General features: G+C 36.0%; 1 protein-coding gene across 1 annotated transcript in view; it reads left to right on the top strand.

Moving 5' to 3' along the window:
- Positions 1-481: 481 nt before the first annotated feature.
- CACNA2D3 (calcium voltage-gated channel auxiliary subunit alpha2delta 3) overlaps positions 482-26,333 on the top strand; it is a 397,031-nt gene continuing 371,179 nt past the window's right edge. Inside the window, exons 1-2 of the mRNA XM_042823539.1 lie at positions 482-600; positions 1,197-1,278. Coding sequence (XP_042679473.1) covers positions 482-600; positions 1,197-1,278 — 201 coding nt within the window. The remainder of the gene's footprint in view (positions 601-1,196; positions 1,279-26,333) is intronic.

The following is a 26,333-nucleotide window of genomic DNA, read 5'->3' as shown; positions in this document are numbered from 1 at the left end:
GAGCCAGTCGTTGGTTGACTCCGTCTGGGATGAAGGCTGGAGGTTACCGGCGAGGGAAAGGAGACCTCTAGGCAGCTTTCCATTTGCAAAGTGAGCGGTAATTGCGAGGAGACAGCCTCCCCAATTGGAATCAATAGTCTGCTTTCTTGCTGCTAAGGGCACTTTGGAGCAGTAGTAGGTCACTGAAGTAACTCCAGCACGCTGCTGACTGCGGAGTTGTAAAGAACTACGTGCGAGTGGCTGCAGGAGTGCTGGAAAACGCGTCCCTGTTGCCAGGGACGGAATAGTTCTCAAGTCATTAGAGCTTCTGGTCCTCTCCTTCCATTACACAGAGAGGGTCACTCCTGGGAGGGATGAGGATGAAGCAGTGATTTCTCCAAGTGTCGCTCTCGTGGAGGGGCTTAAAGCTGGCTTGAGAAGCCACCCCCTACTGCTACTAAATTCAGATTTACCTGAATTTCCCCAAATCTCTTCAAGCACAATGCTAGAAAATCTGAATCTTCTTCGGACTTTTGGGGGTTTTTTCTTTATCTTCTGGACAGCTTTTAACACAGCCTTAGTGGATGTGGTTGGATCGGAGCAGCAGATCCCCCTGTCTGTGTAAGTGTTTTCATGGTATTTCTCTCAGGACTGTGCTCAAGGATGAGAGTTGACTGCTCAAGTTCCTATTTCTTACTGCAGATATTTAGCTGTTCAAGGCACCTTTGCTCCTCTGTCATCTGTTTCTGAAATTGGGCACCACTTTAAATTTATTCTAGTGCATGTGTTGATGGAGTGTACCATAGTAGAGCTTTATTTTAAACACTTCTATTTACCGAAGTTCACATTGTTATGTTAACTCATTGTTATGTGAGAAGTTACCATTCAGAACCATTCTGCTGTTTTATCTGCTCCTTTCATTCGTGTGTAAACACATTGTGTCAAAGTGTGTTTCTGGGCAAGTTGATTGTTTAAATTTTAAAAAGTGCAGCTTGGGTGGTTTGGAGTCAGAGGCCTCACCTTGGCAGAGCATCTAGCCTGTGCTTGTACTTGAACAGCTTTGCTAATCTTTTGCTGTGCCTAGGTTCCTTTGTGAGCTCCTCAATGCAAAATTGCTTGAATCCTTATGAGTGCAGCTGAAGCAGCTACAGTCTGTGTTGCTTGCTGTGACATGTGTATTACATTTCTTCCTGCCTCTTTTTTTTTCTCCCTCACAGTGTGAAGCTCTGGGCCTCAGCGTTTGGTGGGGAGATCAAATCTATTGCTGCCAAGTACTCGGGTTCCCAGCTCCTGCAGAAGGTAAGGATCTTTTTGCTTGTAATAAAGAAGGTTGTAAAAGGGAAGATGGAGGCAGATTTAGTTTTTTAAATAGAAAAGCAGAACAGTGCATCCTTTGGTCTAAGATCTATTTTTGTATTGCATACTGGTCCCTGATGACTCTTTGCATTGCACTGCACTGTTTGGAGACTCCTTGATTAAAATGAGTTGGTTTTGAGAGGTGTGGGTTTTTTTGCTTTCATTTGAAAGTAAACTCTGATGTGTTTTTTTTTTTTTTTACTTGTAGTCTAGATTGCGGGTATTTTGTCTGGTTGCTGCATTGTGATGATCGTGTTTCTGTGTAAAAACAGCTGCTGCTTATGAAAAACATCAACTTCATTCAAAGAGCAGAATTAGGGCATATTTTATTATTTTTACCCTATGCTGTATGTATGCAATTGACTGTATTGGGAGAAGAAGGCTGCACTGTTGTTTGTCATCTCTGCAGTTTTTACAATCCCATTATTCCCCAATCATCTCAACCCAGTGCTGGGATGTATTACATCATTACAGATAAAAGGAATGAATGTGGTTATCTTCTTGCTCAGCTGCACAGCTGGGTAATAAGCTAGTGAAGTATTGCGAAAACTTGAGAAATTGGCATAAGTCTACATAATTTGGGCAGAAAGGGATGAGAAAGCGGATTTGAGTATTAGGCATATATCAAAGACTGCATCTAGACTAATTTAAACGTGCAGCCAATAATAAAGTTCTATATTGTAGGCCGCTCATTTTTATAGCAATTGCTGAAGAAGGCATTGTGAAAGACTGAGGGAAATATGTTGAAGTTTTTAAGGTTGTGATTTTCTGGCATTTATTGTGATCCTTAAAATGTGGTGTGGAAATGGAAAAATGTTGAGATGCTCTCTGACTACAGAAACCAGTCATTCAACCCATATGTTAAATTTCTGCTTGTTTTAGAGGTGATTTCTGGTTTTGAATAACACTTGTTTGTTTTTGTTTGCCAAGAAGGAAGAGCTTCAGCTTGTAGCACTTATTTTGAAAGGCTTGTATACTTGTGAGATTATGTAATGGACAGTAAAGGTAGCAGTTCAAATAAACAGCTTATACTGTCTGCAGAAAATGAAGCAACTAACTTAATACTTAAAGGCATGGGAGATCCTCAGTATTATGCCTTCTCATTGTTATGTACCCAGGATTGTGAAACCTGTCCTTAACTATGCTGCAATACAGAGCTATTAAGAACATGAATAGTTGAGGTCTTTCAATACGTTTCAAGGCCATTAAATAGCTTCTGTTGAGGAGAACTTTTAATCTAAAAATGAGGACATTTAATATTTATTGTATTTTTAGCTCGTGTTCTTTAAAATCTTCGTATAGTCTTATATCTGTATAAACTCTTTAAGTTCGTAATGCAGATGGACCTTTCAGTTTCAGTTAGTATCTGATCAGGTATTGTTAAAAGGCTTAAATTTTTTTTTCGGCCCTTAACAAGCAACTACATTTATTTAACTTTGGAACAGCTCCATGTGCAGCCATTTTTGAACTAAAATGACTTAAAACATTTTTGTCTATCAGGAAAATATGGCATATGCTGTGTGTGACAATGGTGCTAAAATGCACAAACACTAAGTATAAGATCATGCTTCTATTCCTCGTAGTAGATACATTGTAGATATAGAATATATGGTTAATCATTTCTGTAATGTGCTTTTCCTTTTGTAGTATCCACATTGCTTCCTATAGGTTATTATAATTGTAGGCAATAGGAAGCTATTCACTTTACGTTTTCATCAGCATTCTTTCTGTTTCACTAACAAAACCCTATTCCTGTTTTTAAAGGTAGACAGTATACATTTATTCCATGTTATTTTGTTTTTGTTTCCTGCATTTGTTATGGTATTTCATCACAGAATTAAAGGAGAAAGATGGAATGCAGATTTGAGGGTGTTTTGAGTTCATTTGTTCTTCTATTGCATCCTCTACTCTTTTTTTTTCCCCTCTTTTCTAGCCTTCTGATCATAATAGTTTGAGGAAAACTCTGGTACCTTTCAGTTTCATTGAAAAATTCCATTTGTCTGTCCTTTTAAACTTGCCATTTCTTAGTGTTGGCCATGTCAGATGAGTCTGGATGATAGACGATTTTAGCATGAATCTTTTTGTATTGTTGTGAAACATATTTATTTTGTAAGCTTCTATGAATAAAAGCATATCAAACTTGAAGATTCGCAAGCATTTTCATCATGTGAAGTCAATGGCAGAAGTTGTCATAACAATTCACCACAGCGATAGCACATTAGTGCTGTAAATCCAAGCATGGTTGTTTGTTGTTTTTTTTCTTCCTCTGCCACTAGCCAGACATGAAGAATCCATTCGGTGTTTACTGTGTGCTGAGTGATCAGAATTAATGTCTTCTTAAAGGCAAGATTCCACTTGTAGAGGCAGAATGACTTCTAATGTTAAGTGGATGAATCAATACTTTTTGATCATGAATTAAGCATCATTAGTGAATGAAGATATAAAAATGTGTATAATCACGTATTGGGCAGTATGGATTTATTAATTATCAACTGCTTTGCAGTGCCATTTAGATTAATAAAAGCTTGATAAATGAAAAATTAATGTAAAGACTATTTGGTTCACTTTGTTAGCATAGATGATGTGTGCTACTTTCAAAGGAACGTGTGATAAACCGAGGTCCTATTGACACAATCTTTTATGCAAATGCTTTACTCACTAAAATTCATGAGACCCGTCTTGAGTTTTCATTGAGAAAATGAAATTATGTGAGATCCTCAGTTAAAAAAATGGTCAGATTGTAACTCTGAGTATCGATACAGGTATTGCAAATCCTGAGTATCGCTGCGCTGTGAACAGAAAATGAGTAACCAGCATTGCAGTCCTATTGAGTTTTGAAATGTGTAAGAATATTTTCATCACTTTTTTTAAAAAAGCAACGTTGTTTATCTCAACTGAGTGGTTTTATAATTTCATTCTGTTGTAATAATCTTCTCTAAGTATGTCATTACGCCTTCTAACACTATGTGGGATATACGACTTTTCCTGCAATTGGCTTTAGATAAAATACAGGGACTGTAAATAGTTCAGAAAATAATAATAATAGCTCAGTAAGTATTTTAGAAATGAAGATGAGATTTTTAAGCAAATTAACACTTTTAAATGTTTTATTTTAATGCTCTATTAATTTCAGAGTGAAGGAAGGCCATTCTGTGTTCAAAACACCAAGCGTAAGAAAATAGGACAATATTATTCGTAAATTAGCTGGTTTATGGAGGTTTTACAGTTGTCATGTAGATTTGGCAACATAAATGAAGCTGTTTGGTGCATGCTCTTCACCTGGCTAGAAAATACTTATGGGGCCTAAAATCTATTCAAATTTTAATTGTTTCTTAGGTTACCTGTAGCACAGTATGACAGAATTTTTTCTCCTCGTACTTGGAAAAGGCATCTGCTTTATTTGAATCCTGATGCATCTTCAAACTTTTTTTTTTAAACACTGATCATTTTTTAGTTTGAATATTAGCACAGCCTAGTGGCAAAGCCAGGCTTTTTAAGTATAGGATGAAAGCGAGGGTTAGGTCCCAGGAATGGATTCATTTCACTCTATGATTATTCCTCCAAAATTCTATGCTTAGGGAATGCTATTGTTCACGATACGGTGTTCATGATAATGATGTGTGTTCAGTTCTATATGCTATTGCAAAGTAATAGTAGCAGTAAAATGCAAGTAGGAAGTGGAGGTAATTTGCCTTCTGTTAATGTTAAAAATAATTGTCATTTGTGCAGTAAATCTCTAATATCAAATAAGTCCAATTATTTCTATGTGTGGTGGTTTGTGCTTTTAGATTTCTCTTGGAGAAAACCATGCATACTCTGAGAAATTCTTGATTTGGTCTTGAACGGTAAATAGTAATTTATTACTACTATAGGAACACTTAATAATTGAATATGAACTTTTTTTTGAGAGTTCTACCATTAAGGTTTCTTGCTGAAACCTCTTGCTTTTTAAAGCCCTCACAGAATTTCCTTATGTAAGTTGCTTAACGGAGTCTTCAGTGTTATGTAAGCACTTACAGCCCTAATTTCAAGCAGTTTGTCTGCACATGCCCACTCATTTCAACATTATCTTCATTGTATGAAGAGTTCTCAAATCCATTGTAGTTTCTCCAAGCAGCTCTTTCCATCAGTACAGAATCCCTATTTATAAAGGTTCAAAATTACATTTTGACTTACCACCTAGTGCTGTATCTTGTTTCTTACAACTATGAAAATGTCAGTACAAAGCTAATAGAACAGGGTGATTTAGATCAGTTTGCATTCAGCTGGCGTATCTGATTCATGTGGTACAGTTATCTTTAGTTTTAATATGTATAATAGTGACTTAAATTCTCACAGAAGTTTAGTACCATCATCTTGACATTAATTGCTTTTATTCAGCCTGATGTTTTTTCTGGTCTTTTTAGGCTGTTTTTTTTTTTTTTTCTTTGCTCAAGACTCTTCAATTACTGCTGCTGCCTTTGAAGGAAGGGTCAATAGAATTAGGATGTGCATTTCAAGCTGCAGATATGGACTGCCTTTTTGATTATTAATTTAACTTTTGCCAGCTGAACTATCAATTTTAATCCTGCCAAAAAGTGATAGAAGAAAAATCACCCAATATATATATATATGTGTGTATGTATATTCATATAAATGATATAAACAAACCCATCACCAAAACCCACAACAAACCTGTAAGACGTCTATGATTTTAAACAAACCGAAACAACAAAATCTAGCCGGGCAAATCATATTAAGCTTCATACTTCTGAACTTTGGATTATGCAAAATGTCTCTTATCCCTGAATTAAAATCAAGCATTAAATGATGAAAGAAATTTGCGTCTTAAAACACTTCAATTCTGATGGCAAACACAATGCTATTCTGCAGCTTGCAGGTCTTAAACCCTTTTCCTCTTCAATTTTTCCAGGCCATGTAAATAATGGAGTTGTTCCCCATGTCAAACTAGTTGCTGAGTACGGTAGTGTTTTTGCTACGCACTTAGTATTATTATGTGAGGATATAGCGATAAATTATTTTGCATAGATATCTTATTTTTTTCTTCTTTTTCAAGAGGGAAAAATGTGGTACTCTGTGGGGAAACCTGCTGGGTCCAATCCTGATTTTCAGTTAGTATATTGATCTGGAGAGAAAAACATCATAGTACAATCTAACTTTCAATAATGTGGTTTCCTTTTCTCAGTAAGTTAACTGCAGTTTTCCTTCTTTCTTGTGATGAAGTCCTGCCTTTTCTGAAAGCATTGGGTAATTTTGTTTTGCCTTTAAGTTGGAACAGCATCTTGTGTGTACTTACTCTCATCTCTTGTTCGAATGTTTTTTCAGGAGAATGAATTTCTTAGTATGCTTTCAAGTACATGAATTATCAATCATCATCTTTAATATTTCTTTTTCTAAAAAAATGCAAAGCCCTGCTTAAAGCTGTGTTGAATTTGTGCTCTTCTCCTACCAGTACTCTGTGTTTTGTAGAATTTTTTTGTCTTTACAAGTTTTGCAAGTATAGCATGATCCTCTTGTGTTATTAGAAATATTTTCTATTGCTGATGTATAACACAAATAGGAGATGACTTCTGTAAGTATGATAAGTACCTTCCACTTTCAATCATGTTTTTTTAATGTAGAAATTGAGCAGGCAATCCAACTGGAAAGCATCAGATCTTGAAAAGAGATGAATGCTAATTTCTGTACTTAATGCTTTTAAGGTTGGTTGTTTTCTCATCCTGCCTCAGAAAGTGCTTGCATTTCAAGGTGAAAAGTGCTGGTCTCCGTGCAGATTGTTTTCACAGAGAAGGTAAACTGCCATGAGTTGAAGCTGCATTCTGATGGTGATTCACTTTTGAGCAACTGCTAATCAATACTCTATACTTTCAAATGTCATTACTGTTCTGTAGGGTACAATTTTTTTGTTGCTGATAATAAATGGTTACATGTTGTACAATACAAATTATATATTGGTGGCATAGACAGGAATTTTTTTTTTTTTTTTTTTTAGGTTGATGTAGACACTTCAATAAGAGGTCTTCATGAAATACCTTCATATACTATTCTCATGAAATTTCCATCCTGCTTTTTCTACGTATAAAACTTTTTTTCCCAACTGTGGACGTTCTTGTGACACTATTGAGCATCTTCCCAAAGATTAAGTACTTATTTTGTGAATGACAAAATCATTACAGTCTTTGCAGTTGAAAAACAAATATGTGCAATAAAGCTTTTTTGAAAATAACACTTAGAATTTGAGAAGGGTCTTGGGTACCTTTCTAGGAGTGATAAATTCCAGGGACAGATGCTTTCCTAAAATATCCTGCCTTCAGATTGTAAAGGGACCAACAGAAAGCACTGTCAGACTTTCTGGGTTGTGCTTGGCATATCTCAAATGCTTGCAGTGCAAGGCTATTGCCATGACAGCCAGTTGAAGGCTGATATCAGGAAGTATGATTAAGTATCATATCCTGCCCTCTCAAAAAGATAGTCCTGCTTCTTACAGGAAAGTTTTGGCTATAAATTTACCTTTGACAAACTTGTTACTGTGAGCTTGGTTGCTCATGACCTTGGCGTGGTGTACCTGCAAACTTAGCAGGCATAAGGGGATGCCTGAGGGAGACCCTGGGAGATTGTTATCTTCTTCATCTTTGTGTTTTTGGTGGTTGTCATTACTGTCTACTGGTTTGAGACTATGACCTCTGGACAAGTGTGCTTATCCCACAGCCCTTCTCCAGTGCCGTAGGCTGACACTAGAACTCTTCAAACAGGCCTTCTAAATAGACCAGTGATCAATGTTTTTCCTGTCCATTTTTCTGACTCTCATTCATTCTCCATTTTTCTCAGGTTTTTTTTTTTTTTGCTCACTTTTTCTCATAAAATTATCAAGTAATTGCAGAACCTATTTTGGCTTCTTAAAACCCGTTTGTTTCATTCAGTTTAGTTGTAAAGTTGCAAGGTTTATTTCAGCTCCCTTAGAGTTATGTTGTTTAGCCACAAAGTTTAAGTTAGATTCTAAGTATTAGAGTGCCAATATTTCAAGGGTAATTATGTGCCAATATCTAGATTCTAGATGTATCTAGCATCTAGATGTAGTATCTAGATGCTCATTAAAATTGATAGTTATGTGTGGACTTCTGTATGCGTCTATACGTATATATATATTTTTACCTTAATCTAACTTGAGGTATTTGTGAATCTAGTCACCCCCTTCCATTCCTTATGGACAGGATCTGACACAGAACTCTTAGAATTTTACAAAAGCACTTCCGTATCTTACAGCTCATGACTAGCACCTTGTTTCAAAGGATGATATTATAATGCATGAAGAGATTAGTCAGGAGAGACAAAGACTTGCTCACACAGGACTTTACAAATGTTAGAATCAGTGTACCAAATTTAAGCTGGAAATGAGTAGTAGAATCCAGAGCACAGACCAGCATAATACTCTCTTACATGAGGGTTGGCTTATTGCACTCTTCAACTAGATCTTAGCTGCAGCTACGAATCACAGGTTTCTGTAACAATCTAGGCTTGGATTTACCAAGGATAGCAACTAAAATAGAGAAAAATCTAGATAGAGGTCTTAGAGCACACAAATTAAAAATGAGAGAGATGTATAAACAAACTCTCCTTGAGCCCATTAAAAAACAAAACATGGTGACCTAATCTAGTTTGTAAATTGGGGATATAGTACGATAAGTATGTGTATATAATTAAGTGTTTTAACTGAAGCATGACAGATGCTGACCTGAACGCTTGGGTGTGATCGATAGCAAATTTTTATCTAGATTTTGTTTCTGGTTCATAGGAGAGCATTGAAAATATCTTTGAGCTTCTAATAGCCTCAGAATGTTTTCCTTTGGGGTACTCAAAATGTGGAACTGACAGACTTTCCTGAATTTTGTGCAGGTGGGAGTTTGCACTGATACTTCTCGAATTTGAACACTGAGTAGATCACTGATTAATATTCCTCTGAATACGTTGATACTGAATTTAGTTCTTGGGGCTTCATGACTCTGCAAAACTGGTTTTGAAAAAAAAAAAAAAAAAAAAAAAAAACCAAACAAAAAAATTCAGCAAAACCCCAAACCAAAGAACTCCTTAATCTTCCACTTCTATGTGTGAGAGCTATCTTCCTCTCTTCTACGATGGAACTGTTAATAATTTATGGGATCATGGAATAATTAGTTGTGGAAGAATGGTTTAGAAGGTCATTTAACACAACTTTCTGCTTAAAGTAGGGCCAGTGCTGGCTTGAGGGCAGATTTCTTGGGGCTTTGAGTACGATGTCCAGAATCTTCAAGGATAGAGATGTTAAAACCTCTTACTCCAAATTTTGACTCTTAGGATGGAAAATTATTTGCTTAAGTTGGAACCTCTCACTTGAATTCCTTACTGCTGCCTGTCTCTTCTGTTGTGTTATGAGTTCTCCTCACTACAGCTCCTTACTACACATTCCCTACCTTGAAGAGCTGCCCTAAACCGTTATGCACAATCTTGATGGATCTTATCCATCTTCATTTATAAAGGTCATTAATAAATATGTTAAAACCAGAATTCCACAGTATGCACGCTTGAGGAGCTCTCCTTGCAAATAGGCTTTGGGATCACTGTTAATGAGCATTGCCTTTTGAGCCTGATTAGTTTTTCCATCCATCTAGCAGTCCTACACAGACCATAGTTGCCATAATTTGAATACTGTGATGCTATGGGAGACGTCAAAAGACATTCTGAAATAAGGTAAATAACATGTACAGCTCTTTGCTCGTTGATAGATATGTTCTTTTTGTTGTAGACGGAAGTCAGGCTGGTTACGTGATTCTGTATCCTTCAACATTAATAGAAACATCTATGCAAGCAGTTTTAAGCAACTCTACTAAGATGTCACTGGCTTGTTGCAAAAGCGGTTGCCCATGTTTTATTCAAAGGCCAAATAAATTCAATTTGAAATGTACTTGTTATTCTCTCTTATACCTTTTCCTCTTATATTGTCAGTCTGGAAGTTCTATGTGCTTTACATTATCTATGGTATATTGTACTATTGCCTTCCTTATTGTGAAATACCCACAAAATGTAAGACCTAATAAAAATCACAAAAAGTGCTGTGAAACTTAGCTGAAAAAGTGTCAACTACAGTAAACAAATGGAAAACTTAGTGATTGAAATTTTTGTAAAAGTTTTTTTGATTGTTGAACAGCCATTGCCTATGTGTGTTTGGATATAAATTTGATTTAGTGAAGGGAACTTGTATTGCCACCATTCTCTTCTCTCTATTGGATCTGGATTTCAGCAACCCAAAAATTTGACTCTTGAATTAAATCTCTCTACATAGCAAAAAATAAATGTTTGTCTGAAGTTTACTTTTTTAGTAGACTTACAAGGGAATTCTCAATTCTATCAGTTAGGATTTCAATTCTATTTCATTTGATATTTGTTTCTCCCAACTCCTAGTTGTCAGGGCAGGCTTCTATTAGGCCCCAGTCATAAACCATATTGTACAATTTTTTAGGTGTTTCAACAGATTTCATCATTTTCTTCTCAAAATCATTCTTTCAAAATACTTGCATTAATATTACTAGTTCACAAATTAAACTCTCTTCTGTCTAATATTCAGGTGGACTTTCTTCCACAGATACTCCTCATGGTAAAGCATGTAACACTTCTCGTGGTTATGAAGCTTTGAGACTAGTCTCAACTAACTTGATTGCAAGAACTGGAAGGCTTTTTTTTTTTTTTAATTTGTCATGGTAACACGAGTACTTCCCTTGTAAGGGAAGCACTCCTTAGACTTCCTTGGCTAAACCAAATTCCAGCTCCTAGTTACCTCGCTCCAGATGTTTTGTTTTGCTATGTTTATCAACCAGAGTACCTTAAATGAACTTGGTGTTGCACAGAAATCATTTGTCATCTGGTAGAAGGTTTAATACCTCGTATGTTTTCACTTCAGATTATTCTGCTGTAGCTGCAAGGAGCTTCTTCATGCTTGTGCACAAACAAGAATTTGACTTGCTTTCCTAAAAAGAAGGAGTTGAACTATGCAGTCATTGTATTTCCAGCCTGCTAAATATAAGATACTGACAATGTTATTTGGAAGGTATTGTAAACAAATTTGGTCAGACAACAGCACATACACTTCCTATTGTTCCTCTAGGTTGCATTTGAACACTTGTTTATTCAGTAAACTCCCAAGAGTTTATCAAGCTAAGCTGCTAATTTTCAAGACATAAGAAAAAGGTTTATGTACTATGGATATTAAAGTTTGATGTTTTGGGAACACATCGTTGGTCACAAAACCAGATAATTATCTTCTAAAGTGACAAAGCTTCAAAGATGAAAAGCAGGAATATTCAAACTTCAGCTTTACAGCTTTACCTTGAAGCAAAATGACTATCATTTTATGACAGCTGTGCCAAATCTGACTGCTGAGCTGTTTGTACATGATGCTATCATATTACATTAATAGAAATTTTCACTGATAATGAAAACTGTAGGAGGCTAAGAGTAAAGCTTTATGTTATGACTTGCAGCCATTGACTATCTGCATCCAACAGATTTATTACCCCCTACGCACATTGTGCCTTTTACAATATCTTCTGCAGTTTCTTCAGTGAAGTACAACAGAGAGATGATATTATAGATGGCTCTGTACAAGAAGTACTTCACGTTTTGGATGTCCCCCTATCATTACAAACTGCAACATGATTTCACAGTACAAGTAGAGACGAGATCTGACGTTCCTCTGGAACTTATCGTGCAAAATACTGAGTGAAAAATAAAAAACACACGAGGATTTCTTTTGGCCACCTAAGCTTTAAATTTCCTGTTAAAATCAAAGTAGAGGCTGAGATTTCATCTGGATGTCTTTTTATCCTAGGTCTATGATAACTCCCTTGATGGTCTGTTCAGGCAGTGAAGTGATCAAGCATGGTGTTAAAATACACCCACAATATCCTACGTACGAAGTTCAGGACTTGTAGTAGTGAAGTAGTTTTTTTCCAGAATGCCGTAGGCATTCTATTGAAAACTAGAACTGAGAGCAAGGTTTTCCACAGATCACTGCCCCTGACCCAGTGCAATCTTTGGTGAGTTAAATAGAGCTGGCAATACTGTCCTTTGCCTCAAATTTCTAAATGTTAAAGGTCCTTGGATTGGGAGCAAAGTGCTTTTTGTATGGGGAAATTTATGTGGTAAAAAGAGCACTGCAGAGGTAAGGCTGAGTGTATGGAATTGGTCAGCTCTGAGAACTACAAAATGTTAATATGACAAAAGACTTTAAATAAAACTGCTTTCACTACTCAAAATATGCATGTCCTTGTGGCCATAAATAACTACAGAATGCCCAAATACACTTTTTTTTTTACTTCTGCTGTTGATTTTTAGTATCTGTACACTTAGTTGTACCCTAGATGGCATGTTGAGGAAGAAGAGATGAGACTCTTTCCAAAATTAAATGGAAGCTTTTTGTTGTAGCACAAGCAGGAGGGTTTACAGCACTGTTCTGATAGGACAAATTGCTGGGAGTACTCACTGTCAAGAAGCTAAAGCAGTCTATGTAAAACAACTAAAGGTGGCAACAGGAACACATAAACAAAAACAGAATGCATTTGAGGGGCAAAGGAGCAGAAAAGTGTTTTTCTCTTCAATGCAACTGGAAAATACATTTGTGTGAACTTCAGTTAATCTCTTTATTATAGTGGTTATTGGTTATTTTTCATGAAAATGTTAAATGAACAATTTTCATATTAAGCAATTTTCGTATTAAAAACATTTAAGCCATAGTAAAAAAAATTGTTATTTTTTCAAATAGATGAATGCCATGCAATTTTAAAACTTTTGTAAAAACTGGAAGGAAGTGGAAATTATGTGCTAATTTAGGAAAGGCATCTGAAGTTAAACTGAATGCTGCTGAGTAGAGAGTTAGATTGACCTTTTCTTTAACTTAGCTTCCCAGATGCTTAAAATTTGAATGTTTTCAATTTTTTTTTAAAATGCTTGACTTCGAATCTTATCTGCTGAAGTTATAATCTGTATGCTCCAGTGTAATAAGAGTTCAAGTGTGTACAAAATTTGGCACTAATCCTGTCCAGTCCACCTTAAGCATGTTATTAATATAAATATATGTTTGCTGAGTAGAATTTTCTCAGTATTACGTCTGGGGAGTTTCACGTGAATGAGAGCTGTAGAAAAATGTCATTAGAGGTTCCAGTGTATGTGTTGGAATAATTCAAATGTTACTCTGTAGAATGATCTACGGCCATACTTCCATGATTGTGTTCTGTCTTGGATTATGAGCATGCAGGAATCATGTAACTGAAAACTGTAATTATTCTGAATATAGATTCTCAGATAAAAGCAGCTGCAAACTCAATTTTTCACAAAAATCTTCAGTAAAACTGATATCGAGAGTTGCAAAAATTCCTGTTCCTCACACATATCTTCAGTGACTGTCAGATGTTTTCCTCTTGGTAGTCTAATAAAATCCTATGGCTTCCTGCTGTGAGCAGTAGAACAAGCAATCCAGGCAGGTCGTACCGTGGTTCCCATTGCATGAACTTTACTCATTTAATAGCACTATTTCCAATAGTGTCATTTAGCTCTTTAATTTGTCAGAGGTAATATTTTTATATTTTAGTTACTAACATGAATGTTGATACGTTTGATGGCTAGCTGATGCAGCTGTTAAATGGAGTTGAATAATACCAGTTCTGCTTTGGAAATCTCCAAAAAAAGAACTCTGGTGGTCCCGGTTTTACTTCTGACCCGTTGACTGACCATGTGCACACCAGTTCTGATATATCCATCGCACTTGGTATGCAGAATTTTCTACACTGTTTTCTGTAGCATGTTTTAATGCTTTTCTTTTTAAAAATCTAATATTTGGATGGCAACTTTATATAAAATTTACTTCATAAAGATATTAAGACACTTTCTAATTTGTATTGATTGAATGATTAATTGATTGACTAAACAGGTCTATTTTCTGAGCCATTCCATATAGTAGTAGTCCAGTCAAAAACAGGCTTTAAAACTTGAATGAAAACAAAATGAATACAAACTTAATGCTGTTATTTCAATTTAATTTAAGAATAAACTAATTATCAGAAAATTTAAATTCACATTAGTTCAGGAGTAATTGAGAAAAAGGCTGATATTTGTTCCTGTGAGTGGCACTTGTGCAGTAGTTTTGCGCCTCAAGTAAGGCCATTTTTGGTAAAAGCATGCATTCTTTTAATGAAAGGTAGTGGCATAAAGTATTGAGTAGAACAAACATTGTAAAGAGAAAAGATGATACTGCATTGACCATTGTGTGCTGTCATGACTGTTGTCATAGGGTAGGGAACTGAGGAAAGGAATTTCTGCTGCACTGGCAGCTAGGTATGGCGCAGTCAGGTAGGTCTGTATCTATTACAATTGCATGTTTCTAGCAAGCTTTGAAAACAGTTCTTAGAGTGCTGACTATTGTATAAATCCCTAAATGATTTCTTTTATATTCACAATAGTCACGCATAGTAATTAGACAGCTATCTGTAATGAGACTGTATTCTGTTGGAGAAGAGATGCAGACTGTTTGAGGGTACAATGTTCTTCAGGCTGGAAAATGCTGTAGTTTTAATATGAGGAGTAATTATAAATCTCCTTGATGGTTTCATATTAACTCAAGATGCAATTTTCTTTAACTGCAAAAGTGTGCATTCTTCTCCAGCTTTTACTTCTCAGTGGATAGGAAGTTAGAATTCAAAGATTGCTTATCTTTCCTTGCTTATTTGTCTAAAGAGAAGAGTAACTGTAATAGAAGCACATTTCTTGTAGGTGAACAGTAAAATAAAATTGTCACCTAGTGATTTCAGTATTAGGGTTCTTTACTCTTTATTTCCATCCAAAGGAGCGTGAAATCACTTTGTGGCCCCAGCTCTTCTCCTTCCTTACGACATGTATGAAAAATTGTGTTTTTCCTTTTTATTAAGGAGTGGCTTGGATATATAACACAAATTCTAGTTTGTGCTCATTCTTTTCTTCTTTCTGATATTTTTTCATTTCCTTCTCCATCCACTGTCCCCACTTCAGAATTCTGATATTGCAATAAGTAATTTTTTTAGACTGCAACTCTACTTAATTCCATTTTTACGTTTACTCTTGTGTTTTAATTTCTGTGCATGCATGCATTTGTATGTTATGTATTTTAAAGATTTATTAATACGTCTTTTTTTACCGGAACAGTCTCAGTTCTTGAATATGTTTCAGTAGTTATATTTTAAGAAATACAGTATCTAATCTTAATGTTCTTGGATCTCTGTATCTCTAGAAGTCATCTTTTGCCTCTCCTGTGCCTGTTGCTTTTGACTAGAGTTAGTCTGCAACTTCTTAGTTGTAGAATACCGTCTCCTTTTGGAAATGTAAATGATTCTCCATTTGTTCATAGTGATCTCTTGCACACTGCCACTCTAAATTAATTGCACAATGTTTGATATGCCACTGATATTTCCAGATAAAAGAAATGAGAGTTGTATTTTCATGTTTTACTATTTATTGCTCTGTAACGTTTCTAAAGCTAGAAGAATTACTCAGAATATGGGGTGATGTGGGAGGGTGGGATGAGAAGGAGAAGCATGAATAAAAGGGAAGATTCTGAAAATATTTTGAAAGATACTCTCAACAGATAAAATGTTCCCCAAATTTATCAAGGGCTTTTTTTTTTTTTTTCCTTTTTTTTTTTTTTCTTTTTCTTTCCCCTTTCTCTCACTACTAGCTTCTTAGTAGTAGCCTGTTAAATTTCTTGATTGATTTCGTGATTGCATTTGTCAGATCCAGGTTCTGTTAATGTGTCACTGGAACTGTTGGGTAAGCTTGAGCAAATGCCTTTTGTTCTTTAGACATCCTGTGTAGTAGTAGTAGCATCTGTGAGGCAGTCCAGTTCAGTTTGTGTAAAAATAGCTCTCTGCATCTACTGCACAATAGTGAAGGCGTTATCCAAACTTTGTTCTTTGTGCCTACAACTCTATTATCAGAGAGACTGCAGCCCAGTTCTCCAGCATGATTCATTCACTGTCTCTTGTCGCTTGTTGCCAAATTTCTGAACCATGAAATGATTCCAGCTTTGGATAAGGATTACAGGATACACTTGCTTTTGTAACCTAGATAGCCAAATTATTACAGAACAAAAAATAACCTCAGAAAAAAAGCCTGTAGAGCCTTCCCCACCCTTCCATTAGAAATGCAAAAATTTCTGTACCTGTAAAGGGATAAAAACACCCAAGGAAGGTGTTGCTATGTAGGTGAAATTCATACAGACATGAAAGTATGTCCCTTATTCTGGCCTTCCTGAACTGTAGAGAAAGCATTGTTCTGTTGAAGAAAGAATTGTTCTGTTGTACTAAACTACAAATTAATGTCTATTATATAATTAGTCTATTATAAAATGTAGAAGTAGCAGGGAAAAAAAGGCAGTAGGTGAAATTGGATATGTGGGCCATTATGCAAGGGGAGCCAAGTCTATTGTAGTCTGACCTTCAAAGAGCAGAATTGATTGATTGATTTGCTTTTATTTTAAGTTCCTTTGATCTTTCAAAAAATTCCTTTGCATATTAAAAAAAAATCGCTATTAATTCCCTTACCAAAATGGTGTTATATTCTTTTTAAAATAAAAAAAAATTACAGACCATTATTGAGTTAAGCTCTTCTAAGAAATTGCTTTCCATAAATCAGGAAAACTTTTCTTTTTGTTTCTTGACATTTAAATTTTATAAAGTTTTCCAGCAAAACTAGCTGTCATATGGTAAGCATTCAAGGTATTCAAATAGACTGAGTTCTTTTGTAGTTTCTTTTAATCGACAGTACAGGTATTTTGACTTTCTTTTAAAAGAAAGCTTTTGAATCCTTTATTTAGTACGCTGTCTATTTTTTAGCATCATTCAAGATGCTCCATTTGGGAGATAAGGTTAATTTCTTTTAATATGTATTATTTTAAATAGAAAGTAACGTTTAAAATTAATACTAACGTTTCTGTTTCATTTTTTTGTGAAAAGGTTTCTTAAGCAATTGAAAATAATAGTGATTAGATACTTAGACCAAGAACATCAAGCACCTTGTACTACAAGAAATGTCTTAGTGCTTAGCTTCTGTTGTAAGGAATTGCCTGGCCTGGAGCTGCAACTGTATGGCATGTTTAGGAGCAAACTGAAAATACTGCCCCTTCTCAGTAGTGCACTTTGGCAGAGAATAGGCAGGTAGTGTTCTCATTTTTTTGGTACGTGGTTCAAACAAAAAGTCAAACTGAAAAAGAAAACTCACAAGTAAATCAGACTTGAGGAATTGCTACCTTGCTGAGATTTGATGTGTAGCTGACCCCAGAGGGAAGGACTTCTCAGGTTGTAAGAATGGAGGCGTAGCCAGGTGCAGTTCTCTATAACTCTACTTGTGATGCTTCTGAATTTAGTTTTTGCCCCAAACACTGTTGAATCTGAATTTACATATGTGCTCAAAGGAAGCAATTTTATCTGATTACAACTTTAATCAATTTAATCAAAGGCTGATTATTAGTGACTAATTATATGTTCCTGATATATTCTGCCAGTTATTTGTCCTACATGTAGATGGCAAATTTTAAAGACTGCCGTGTGGGTTTTCATTTCTTCATCTTTCCTGTGCACCAGTTTTGAGACACTGAGAGTTAGTCTGCTGCTGTCACATTTCCATGCAGCCTAGGAAGAAAAGGCTGTCTCATACTAGAGTACCTGGAAGCTATAATGTGTCTTTTGGCCTTTTTTGGATCAAATGAAACCTTTGGACACTTTACATTCTTCACTCTGAGTTCTTTGCTCTTGAAGTTGACCTATTTGCAGGTTGCTTTTTGACCCTTACTTAGTTCACTTTATTCATGCTCAGTAAACTTGTAGCACAATCTCTTCTTTCTGGATTTTTTGTTTATTTCAATCTCACCTTTACATTGCTCGCGCTTCTGCAAGATGAGGCCTCTTTTAAAGTTTGATTTCATTACCAAAATATCTTGAAGAGACATGACAGCACAAAGAATAGGTTAAAAAAACACAATACTTGCAGTTTTCTGAAATTTTTGTTCTGGATAGATGAAAACCAACAAAAAATGTAAGTTTCAGAGAAAGCAAATGATTGCAAAATGCTTTACTAACATATTGTTTAAGAAATGTACAGATCTGTTGCTGTTGAAACAAAATCACACTTGTTTTTTTTCTCCATAGAACTCCCATCCATTTCAGTGTTATCCATCAGTAGCAACCTTTACACTGGTACCTGAAAGAAAAAGTACTGGATTTTGTTTGAGGCTTTGACAACATAGTGGGGGAAGTGGAGAACTTTCCATAGCAGTAGGTATCTGCCTTGCCATGGTTCTTTTTTCCTCTTGTAAAGAGTTGTCTGTTAATAAGTTGCTAATACTAGGAGGTAAAGTGTGACTGTGCCAGAAAGCATTAAGTCACACTGGGATTCTTAGTTGTACTGACTGGTAAGACTGACAGTCCCTGCAGTGAGTCCTTGGTGTCTGGCTCAGCCTAGTCCATGCTTGGTCTATGAGCAGATTTTTAATTAAATGCCATCAATTTTACGCTCATGTACCTGGAATAAAAACAATGGCAAAAAAATTTAACCCTCCTCCCTTCTGGGTAAGCTGCTAAAAAAATTCCTGCTTTCAGATTTTGCTGTTCTTCGTGTGCTGAGCTCTTTTCCACCTCAGTAGAGTAGTAAGCAGTGATAGTTACAAACCACACTTGTTAACATGCAACAGATATTTATGAGCACTTTATGATTTACCTTTTCTAATACTTTATTAATCTGTTTTTTTCGTTCAGCTAACTTACCTATCTCCAATGAAGGGACTACAAATTTTCAAGCATCCTCTTCCAACTTTCAGAATGTTTTTCTTAGCCAGTGCCATGTAGAAGGCAGGCTTTCTAGGTAACTCATCTTGTCCTATTTTCAAAAATAACCCCCTCAGTGTTTCTGCAGTTTCTTGAGCATTTTACTTCTGTGATCTGTGCTTTTTCTTTTTTTTTTTCCCCTCTTCTTTTTAGTCCTTGCTCATGGCTCTGGAATTTGGCAGTTTCCACCTTCACTGCAAGTCAAAATACCTACAGCCTTTTTCAACCTGCCTTGACTCCACTAGCTTAACAGCCTTATCTTTCTTCTTGAATAAGGTATAGGCTCAGTGACAGCCTTATAACAGGCAGCCCGAAGAGTGGCTGTGAGAGCAGCATGGCTTGCGATCTGTTCACTTTTCCATTTGTGTGCCTGCATTGGAAAGCAGCCTGCCTGCACCCTGCTAGTTCAAAAATCTTGGGCAGTGCACGAAGGCACTGAGCCATACTGTACCCAGAGCTGCCAGGTGGGGGAAAGTGGTCCAAAGGTATTCTCAGCCATATCTTCAAGCTGGCTGTCCACAAATCTAGTCTGAGAACTTCTCACCACACAGGATGTGCACAGTTGAATGGATGCATGCCTGCCGTTCTGCTTGTCCTCATGTTCCCTGATGAACCATTGCCTGTGTTTTATCTTATTTTTTTCCCCTGTAAGCTGTGATGTTATTTCAACCACTGAAGAATCTGAGGAATTTGTAGGAAACAAACCAAGCCTGATACACAGTTTAATGCTCTTATCCCTTTTGTCCCTGTCATTTGGTCTCAGTATCACAGCTGATGTGCTCATATGGAAGGTAACCTACGTTGCTATCAAGTGATGAAAATGCACAAACCCAGTGCTTTTTCAAAGTGGTGAAAAAATTACAACTCCAACCTTTATAGAACTTATTATTACTTATTTATCTATTTATTTATTTATTTATTTTTTAGGAAAGGTCAGACTAATGTTTAGATTTCCCTTACAGCCCAGTTCCAATTTACATCATTTCATGTGTGATGGGTGCTATTTCAGCATTTTTATTTTCTGATTCAAGAGTAATTTGAGTAAATGTCACCTGTTACACTGCTGCAGCAGACAGAAAGTACACTGGATCTCTAATAAGCTCTTATTAGCTTGACCTGTTTTGTATTAATTTTTTTTTTTGTTGTTTTGGGGCAATTTCTGTAATGTTTTTACACTGTTAAAATGAAAAAGTAATTACACAGCTCTTTAAAGCACTGTGTTTTGAAGTTTCATGATGCAAGACTTTCTTCTGAGCTTTACAAAAAAAAAAACAAACAGCCTGACATTTCTTAAGTATCTTGATTCTTTTTTTTCTTCTGTTGTGCAGAACTTTGTTCTTGCATCTTGCATTTACTGTTCTTTGTCACAGGATGGCAGCATGAGTAAGATGCTAAGAAGGTATAGCGGTGAGGCCTTGTTTATATGCTGTGAAGATTTGTACGGGGTTCACATGTTGCTTTTCAAGGTGAGGTGTCAGATGTATGTGGGTTGCTGTAAAAAGAATGTCTCCTATTCATTTTCATGAAAACAAAGACAAAGAGCAAAATAACAGACTTTGATAGAGCAAATTCTGAGCTATAAAGCACTATTTTTCAACATAGCTACCACCATTAGCTGTGTGTTTTCACCAGCCACAAATGAGTCTGCATGCCATGCTCCTAAAAATCTGCACCAGTGGAAGTGTGACCCACAGTTGCCACTGCTGAAATGCAGCATCCGCATAAAAACATACCTGACCCAAATGCCTCGTTCCCTAGACTTCATAGAAGTTTGCAGGCTGGATCCATTCTGAAATAAGTGATTTGATCACTGCCTTAATCGGCTCCTGGAGAAAAGCTCTTGGAAAATACTAGTTTGCACAGGACAGCTGTTCTACTAGTGATGCTCGTGTCAGGTGCAGTGATTGGATCTCAAAAACATACCGCATTTCTGAAAAAATACGCAAGAATCTGTAGATCTACTCAGGCAGAAAAAAAAGTTCCTGTTTTTCCAATGAAGTGGTTCTTAAACGTGTATTTATATTTTCAGATTCATAGAAAATCACAGATCAAATTCTCTTGCCTTTGCCTTAATCCTTGAAACTGTAGGCTTAGAAACATTTGATATGAATAAAAGGAAGCCTTCTTTCCCTTTATGACTTAGCACTATTTTTTTTATTGTTGTCACTTAAATCTAAACTCTTCAAACTTAATAGCTTTAATTTCCTCTGAATTATACTCCCTGCTGTTTTTGTGTCCTGCTTGACTGTTATATTTAGGAGCTTCCTAAGTGAAAATTCAGACTCTCAATGCTTGTTCCAACTCAGAGATATGAAGAAAAACATTTTCCTTGTGCCTCCTGGAAACTGTCTGGACTGCAGACTGAATTTTTCTCCCTAATTCCATAGAAGAATTCAATAGAAAGATCTTAGGACATGTCATTTTGTCACAGTGCTATGCCTTGCAGAGGACCCAGACAATACAAAGAGCAACCTGGGTTCACCTGTGCTTTTAGAAAACAATTTGTCTGAAATAAATGTTTGCTTTCATAGCTATGTGATTTCTAGAATAGCTATGGCAGTTGTCTATTAGCAAATGATAGTTTTCAGTGCTGTGTCCACCAGTATGATAAAAGGACTTGTCTTCTTGTGAAATGTCTTTTCCTTTCCTATGATGTTTTCAACTGGAGATGAATGAAGCCATTTGTGTTGGGGAGAAAAAAAAAATGGTCAAAATTTTTGAAGGGAGATGATGCAAGAAAATTTAAGCAAGATTTTGGTGTATGATATGCAGAATTGACTCAGTTTATGTAGTTTCTATTATTTATGCATGCAGAATAACTGATTTTGCAGACAAATATTAGCAGTGGAAAGATAATATTGCTGTGCAATAGGTGACAATCTCTATTTTCTTTACTTTTTTCAGAGGAATAATGATTATAATTATAGGATATTTGCAGTCGAGAGGGAGGAATTGGTAAGATGTTAGACTTCTCATGAGTTTTGGGTAATAGATGTGCTAATATATCATTCAGTGTGATTCTGGCTGTGTGATCTTTCATCCGTTCCAGGCGTCTTTCATATCGGGTCTTCATTTGCCCCTGCAGACAGTTCTGCTGTAAAACACTTAGAGTAATATCTCACATAAAGCTAAATCAACCACAGAGCTACCAATGTCTTTGATCAGTTCTGTGATGTTTATTAGTCACTTTCTTTTTGGGAGTTTCTGTGTCCCTTTGAAAGCATAAAAGAATTCTATGATAATATCCAATCCTGCATCCAACCGAGACATCACTGCTGCTGAAGAGGTGCAGGGCTGGCAGTTACCCTCCGTCCCCCCAAAGATGCTGTTGGTGCTGGTCCTGAGTCTATGGAGGAGTTCAGCAAAAAGCAATATGGAGCTTTTCTGCTTCTGCCTGGGATCTAAGCAATCTTGCTCTGTAGTGCTCCCAGCTGTCAGTAATTTTTAGAAGCTTTAACTATATTGCTCACTATGCAGATTTACAGTTACAAACTTTGTCCGTTTTATTTTGAGAGTGGTTCATGTCACTTCTATTCATTTTTTGTGTATTGAGTGTTATTTCAGCTCTAATTTGTTTGACGTTCTTGCTAGTAGTATATTTGTATTCACAGAAAAACATGTGAACAATTTCATCTATTGATGCTGTACAATGCTCCTATTAGATATACAAGTAGCATTTGAATATATCCCCCAACCATTGTTAGGCCTCTTCAAATGATAATGTTGCCGTGTTCCTCTATGAGGCTGATGCTGCATAAGAATGAGTCTGCAATCTTCAAGGACCTGTGTGTTGTGCTAGCAGTGACCAGAAATTGAAAGTAATTGCTTCCATTACTTACACAGAGAATAGCGGAGAATCTGTGGTTTCATTATGTTCATTAGTTTCACTTGTAGATCAAAGCCATTAGCAAATCATAGCATTTCAGTCCAACAGGCTGTGTTGGGGAGCTCATCATGTTTCCCATGATGGTATCACAAGCAGAAATAGAGCAAAAAATACTTAGCCATTCCCTAGACGTTTCTACATGAAGAGGTTTGGTATAAATCAGTATGAGTTTTAAATCCTCTAGTTGTTCTATATTAGCTCCACTAAAAATGACTTTGTGCAGTGCAACTTGTTATGCAGTGGTAATATATATATATACACACACACACACACACACACACACACACACAAATCTTATTGGCTTTTTTTTTTTTCTTTTTTTTTTTTTCTTAACAGAGCTGTTTCTGTCTGTTTGCGAAGAGGTAAAGGCATAGGAAGATTTATTTTCAATTACCCAGGGAAGAGAAATTATGCTTATTTTGTCCTTTTTGGTTAAAGGATCAAACAAACAGTAACAAATTATCTTACATAAAGGCGATCTCATTGTAGCATAACTAGAGAGCTGCAAAGTTTGTGTATTAAGATCCCCTTGAAGGCAAGAGCTAGGAATGACAAAAAACACATTAACATTTACATCCTGATCTGAATTTTAGGCATGTCTGCTTCCTTTATGGAAGTAACTGGCAAGTGATCTGTATGGAACAGCCAGCATGTGGGAGTCTCAGCAGGATCACAGTGTGCTACCAGTAATCTCACTAAAAAAAATAGTAATGAAATAAGAAGGGAAGCAAGTATCTACTGGTAACATATATTCTAGTGAGTGAGTTATTTGATATAAATAGTTCAAAGGCATAACGGTTCCAAAATGGAACAAGATTAACTTAAATAGAATATTAATTAGGCATCTACTTTAGGCTTGTGCAGCATCTCACTTTTGAGGGAGAATTGTAGAATGCAGGGTTCTTGGGATGTTTCCTTTGATTTGATTCTGGCTCAATCCATTACTGCAGAAACTCTTGAAGACACTTTTAAATTTACCAGGTTAAAAGATGCATGTTAAATAGAGAAGGTAAACTTGGGGATGGTTGAATATTTAAATTAGTTATGCAGTTTTGGCGACAAACAAAAAGTCAAACTGGTATTGCAAAACATCTGAATGTTGCATTTTTACCCAATAGGTGACAACGGTAGAACTCAGTGCTCAAATTGCTAAGCTCTTTTGCTTATAGGGGAATGTTGAGTTATAAAGTGGGCTGTGAAGTCAAGCAATAAAAATAACAGAATTTGCCTTCTCAACAAAAATCTATCATAATTTGTTTCCAGCAGTCGTCTCCAGAACCTTCCTTCCAACTTGTCTTTGACCAGAATGCCATTTTCAGATGTTCCCTTTGATTCCAAAGAAAATTAATAGCTTTGAATTCTGAGCTCAAAATTTGCCTTTTAATTAAAGGGGATGGACTCCGTAATATTTCATTGCTGTGTAATCGGTGGTGCCTAACAAATGCTGCTGTTAGTTGGCAAGTATGGAGAACAGACTTTATCCTTCTGCAGCGAGAAATGGTGGAGTGTCACTCGTCTCCTGTCCAGTAAGGTGAATGAACTGTTTCTGGCTTGAGAACTGATATTTCCTAGTGGATCTGAAAAGGAAGGAAACAAGAGACAAGAGCCTGTCAGGCTAGTCAACTTTGTAGAGAAATACAGAAAACACATAGAAAAGGGAATTGGAGGGAAGAAATAAAAAAAATAAATCGTGCAGGGGATGTACAAGGACAAAAAACCATAGCAGTGTGTGCTGCATGTTTTGGGTACTGTTTGTTGGGTGGTGAGTGTCTGGGGAAGAAGTGATCTTATGTGGGAGGCCAGTTCTTTGATCTTCTGACCTGAAAGTCCTCAAAGACCTCCACCGCTCTCCTTCCTCTGCAAATATCCAGTGCCATTAGCTGCTCGTTTATCAGTGCAGATAAGTGACAAAGTGGAGGAGAGTAGATGTTGCACCTTGCTCACAGGTGATGACAAAACCAGCTGCTAAATGCTCTTTTAGTGCTCGCCCAAAGCTGATGTGAATAAAATATGTTACTTGTGCTTTAACGTTTAGTTTTTATGAGAAAAACCTTAAAACAGACTGCCCAGAGTACAGGGGAAAAAAAATTAAGCTCAATTCCTAGTGTAACTTACAAACAGGTTAACTTTAAAAAGTAAATGAAGTAATCTAGAGGTGTCCTTTTCAGAGGCAGTAAGCTGCTACAAAATGAGTGATCCTCTTTTGGTATGTATTTGTTTTCAGAGGTTGCATTGATTTCTGCACTACATTTATTAAAGCACATAGTGCACTTAACACTTCCTGAAATATATGAAAATTATTTAATGTCAGAGAACTTATATCTTGTCACAAATTGGAAAATGGGATCATCTGTTCAGATTTCCCTTTTTAATTGGAGAATTTTCGCTGAAAGCTATGTGAAAAATGTATGCAAAACAGATTAAATGTATTACTATGTCACTTTTCATATTGAAATGTATTAGAAGTGAAAATTGACACAGTTAAAACTAAATTTCTTTGCTTATTTCCACAAAAAGAATTGTTGAACTATATAGTATATATTAAAATTTTTAATATAAAGTAATCTGAAAACTATGAACGTTAATTCTAATAATTTTATTCCTAAAGGTAGTTTTGTTTTTAGTAAAACCTAAGATGATACTTACTAGTGATTGGCTTTTTATTTTCCTAAGAATATTTTCCTTTTAAAAGATGTTTTTTTGTTTTTTTTTTGTAATCTCATGAGAAAAATAAATCACTTTCATAAATTTTGAAATACAAAATTCTCATATTCTTAATTCAATTTAAAGAAGGTTGTGCAAGGGGAAAATTCTATTTCCTCATGTACTGGAACAGTTGAATCTGAATGAAGCATTTAAACATTGGAATTTATTGCTGAATGTCACTAAAGATTAATATTCCACAGACTTGCGTGTAAGTATGTTGTATTTTGTATGTAATTTATGTGTGTATTTAACTGCTGAGCAGTAGAATAGACTGTATGATTTGAAGTACTGCGCAGGATGCAGTGCTTGCTCCCGATGCAGCACTGCCTTTTGTGAATAGTAAATGGAATAACATCCTTTTAAATTGTGCATAGCCCTCACCCAAGGGTACTAAAATCAGTAAATATCACGTGACTTCACTGGACTTTACATCAGAGTCATAAACTTTCAAGCTCAAAATTTGTTTGATCTAAACATTATTTGATTTGAATTACAGAAATAGCATGCTTAGCTAGTAATATATGCTTCAAAAG

Source organism: Centrocercus urophasianus, unplaced genomic scaffold (genome assembly GCF_019232065.1).
Source record: "Centrocercus urophasianus isolate 14NV4802_14NV808 unplaced genomic scaffold, USGS_Curo_1.0 seq_22, whole genome shotgun sequence".
Classification (NCBI taxonomy): domain Eukaryota; kingdom Metazoa; phylum Chordata; class Aves; order Galliformes; family Phasianidae; genus Centrocercus; species Centrocercus urophasianus.
This window is presented reverse-complemented; position numbering and strand designations above follow the sequence as displayed.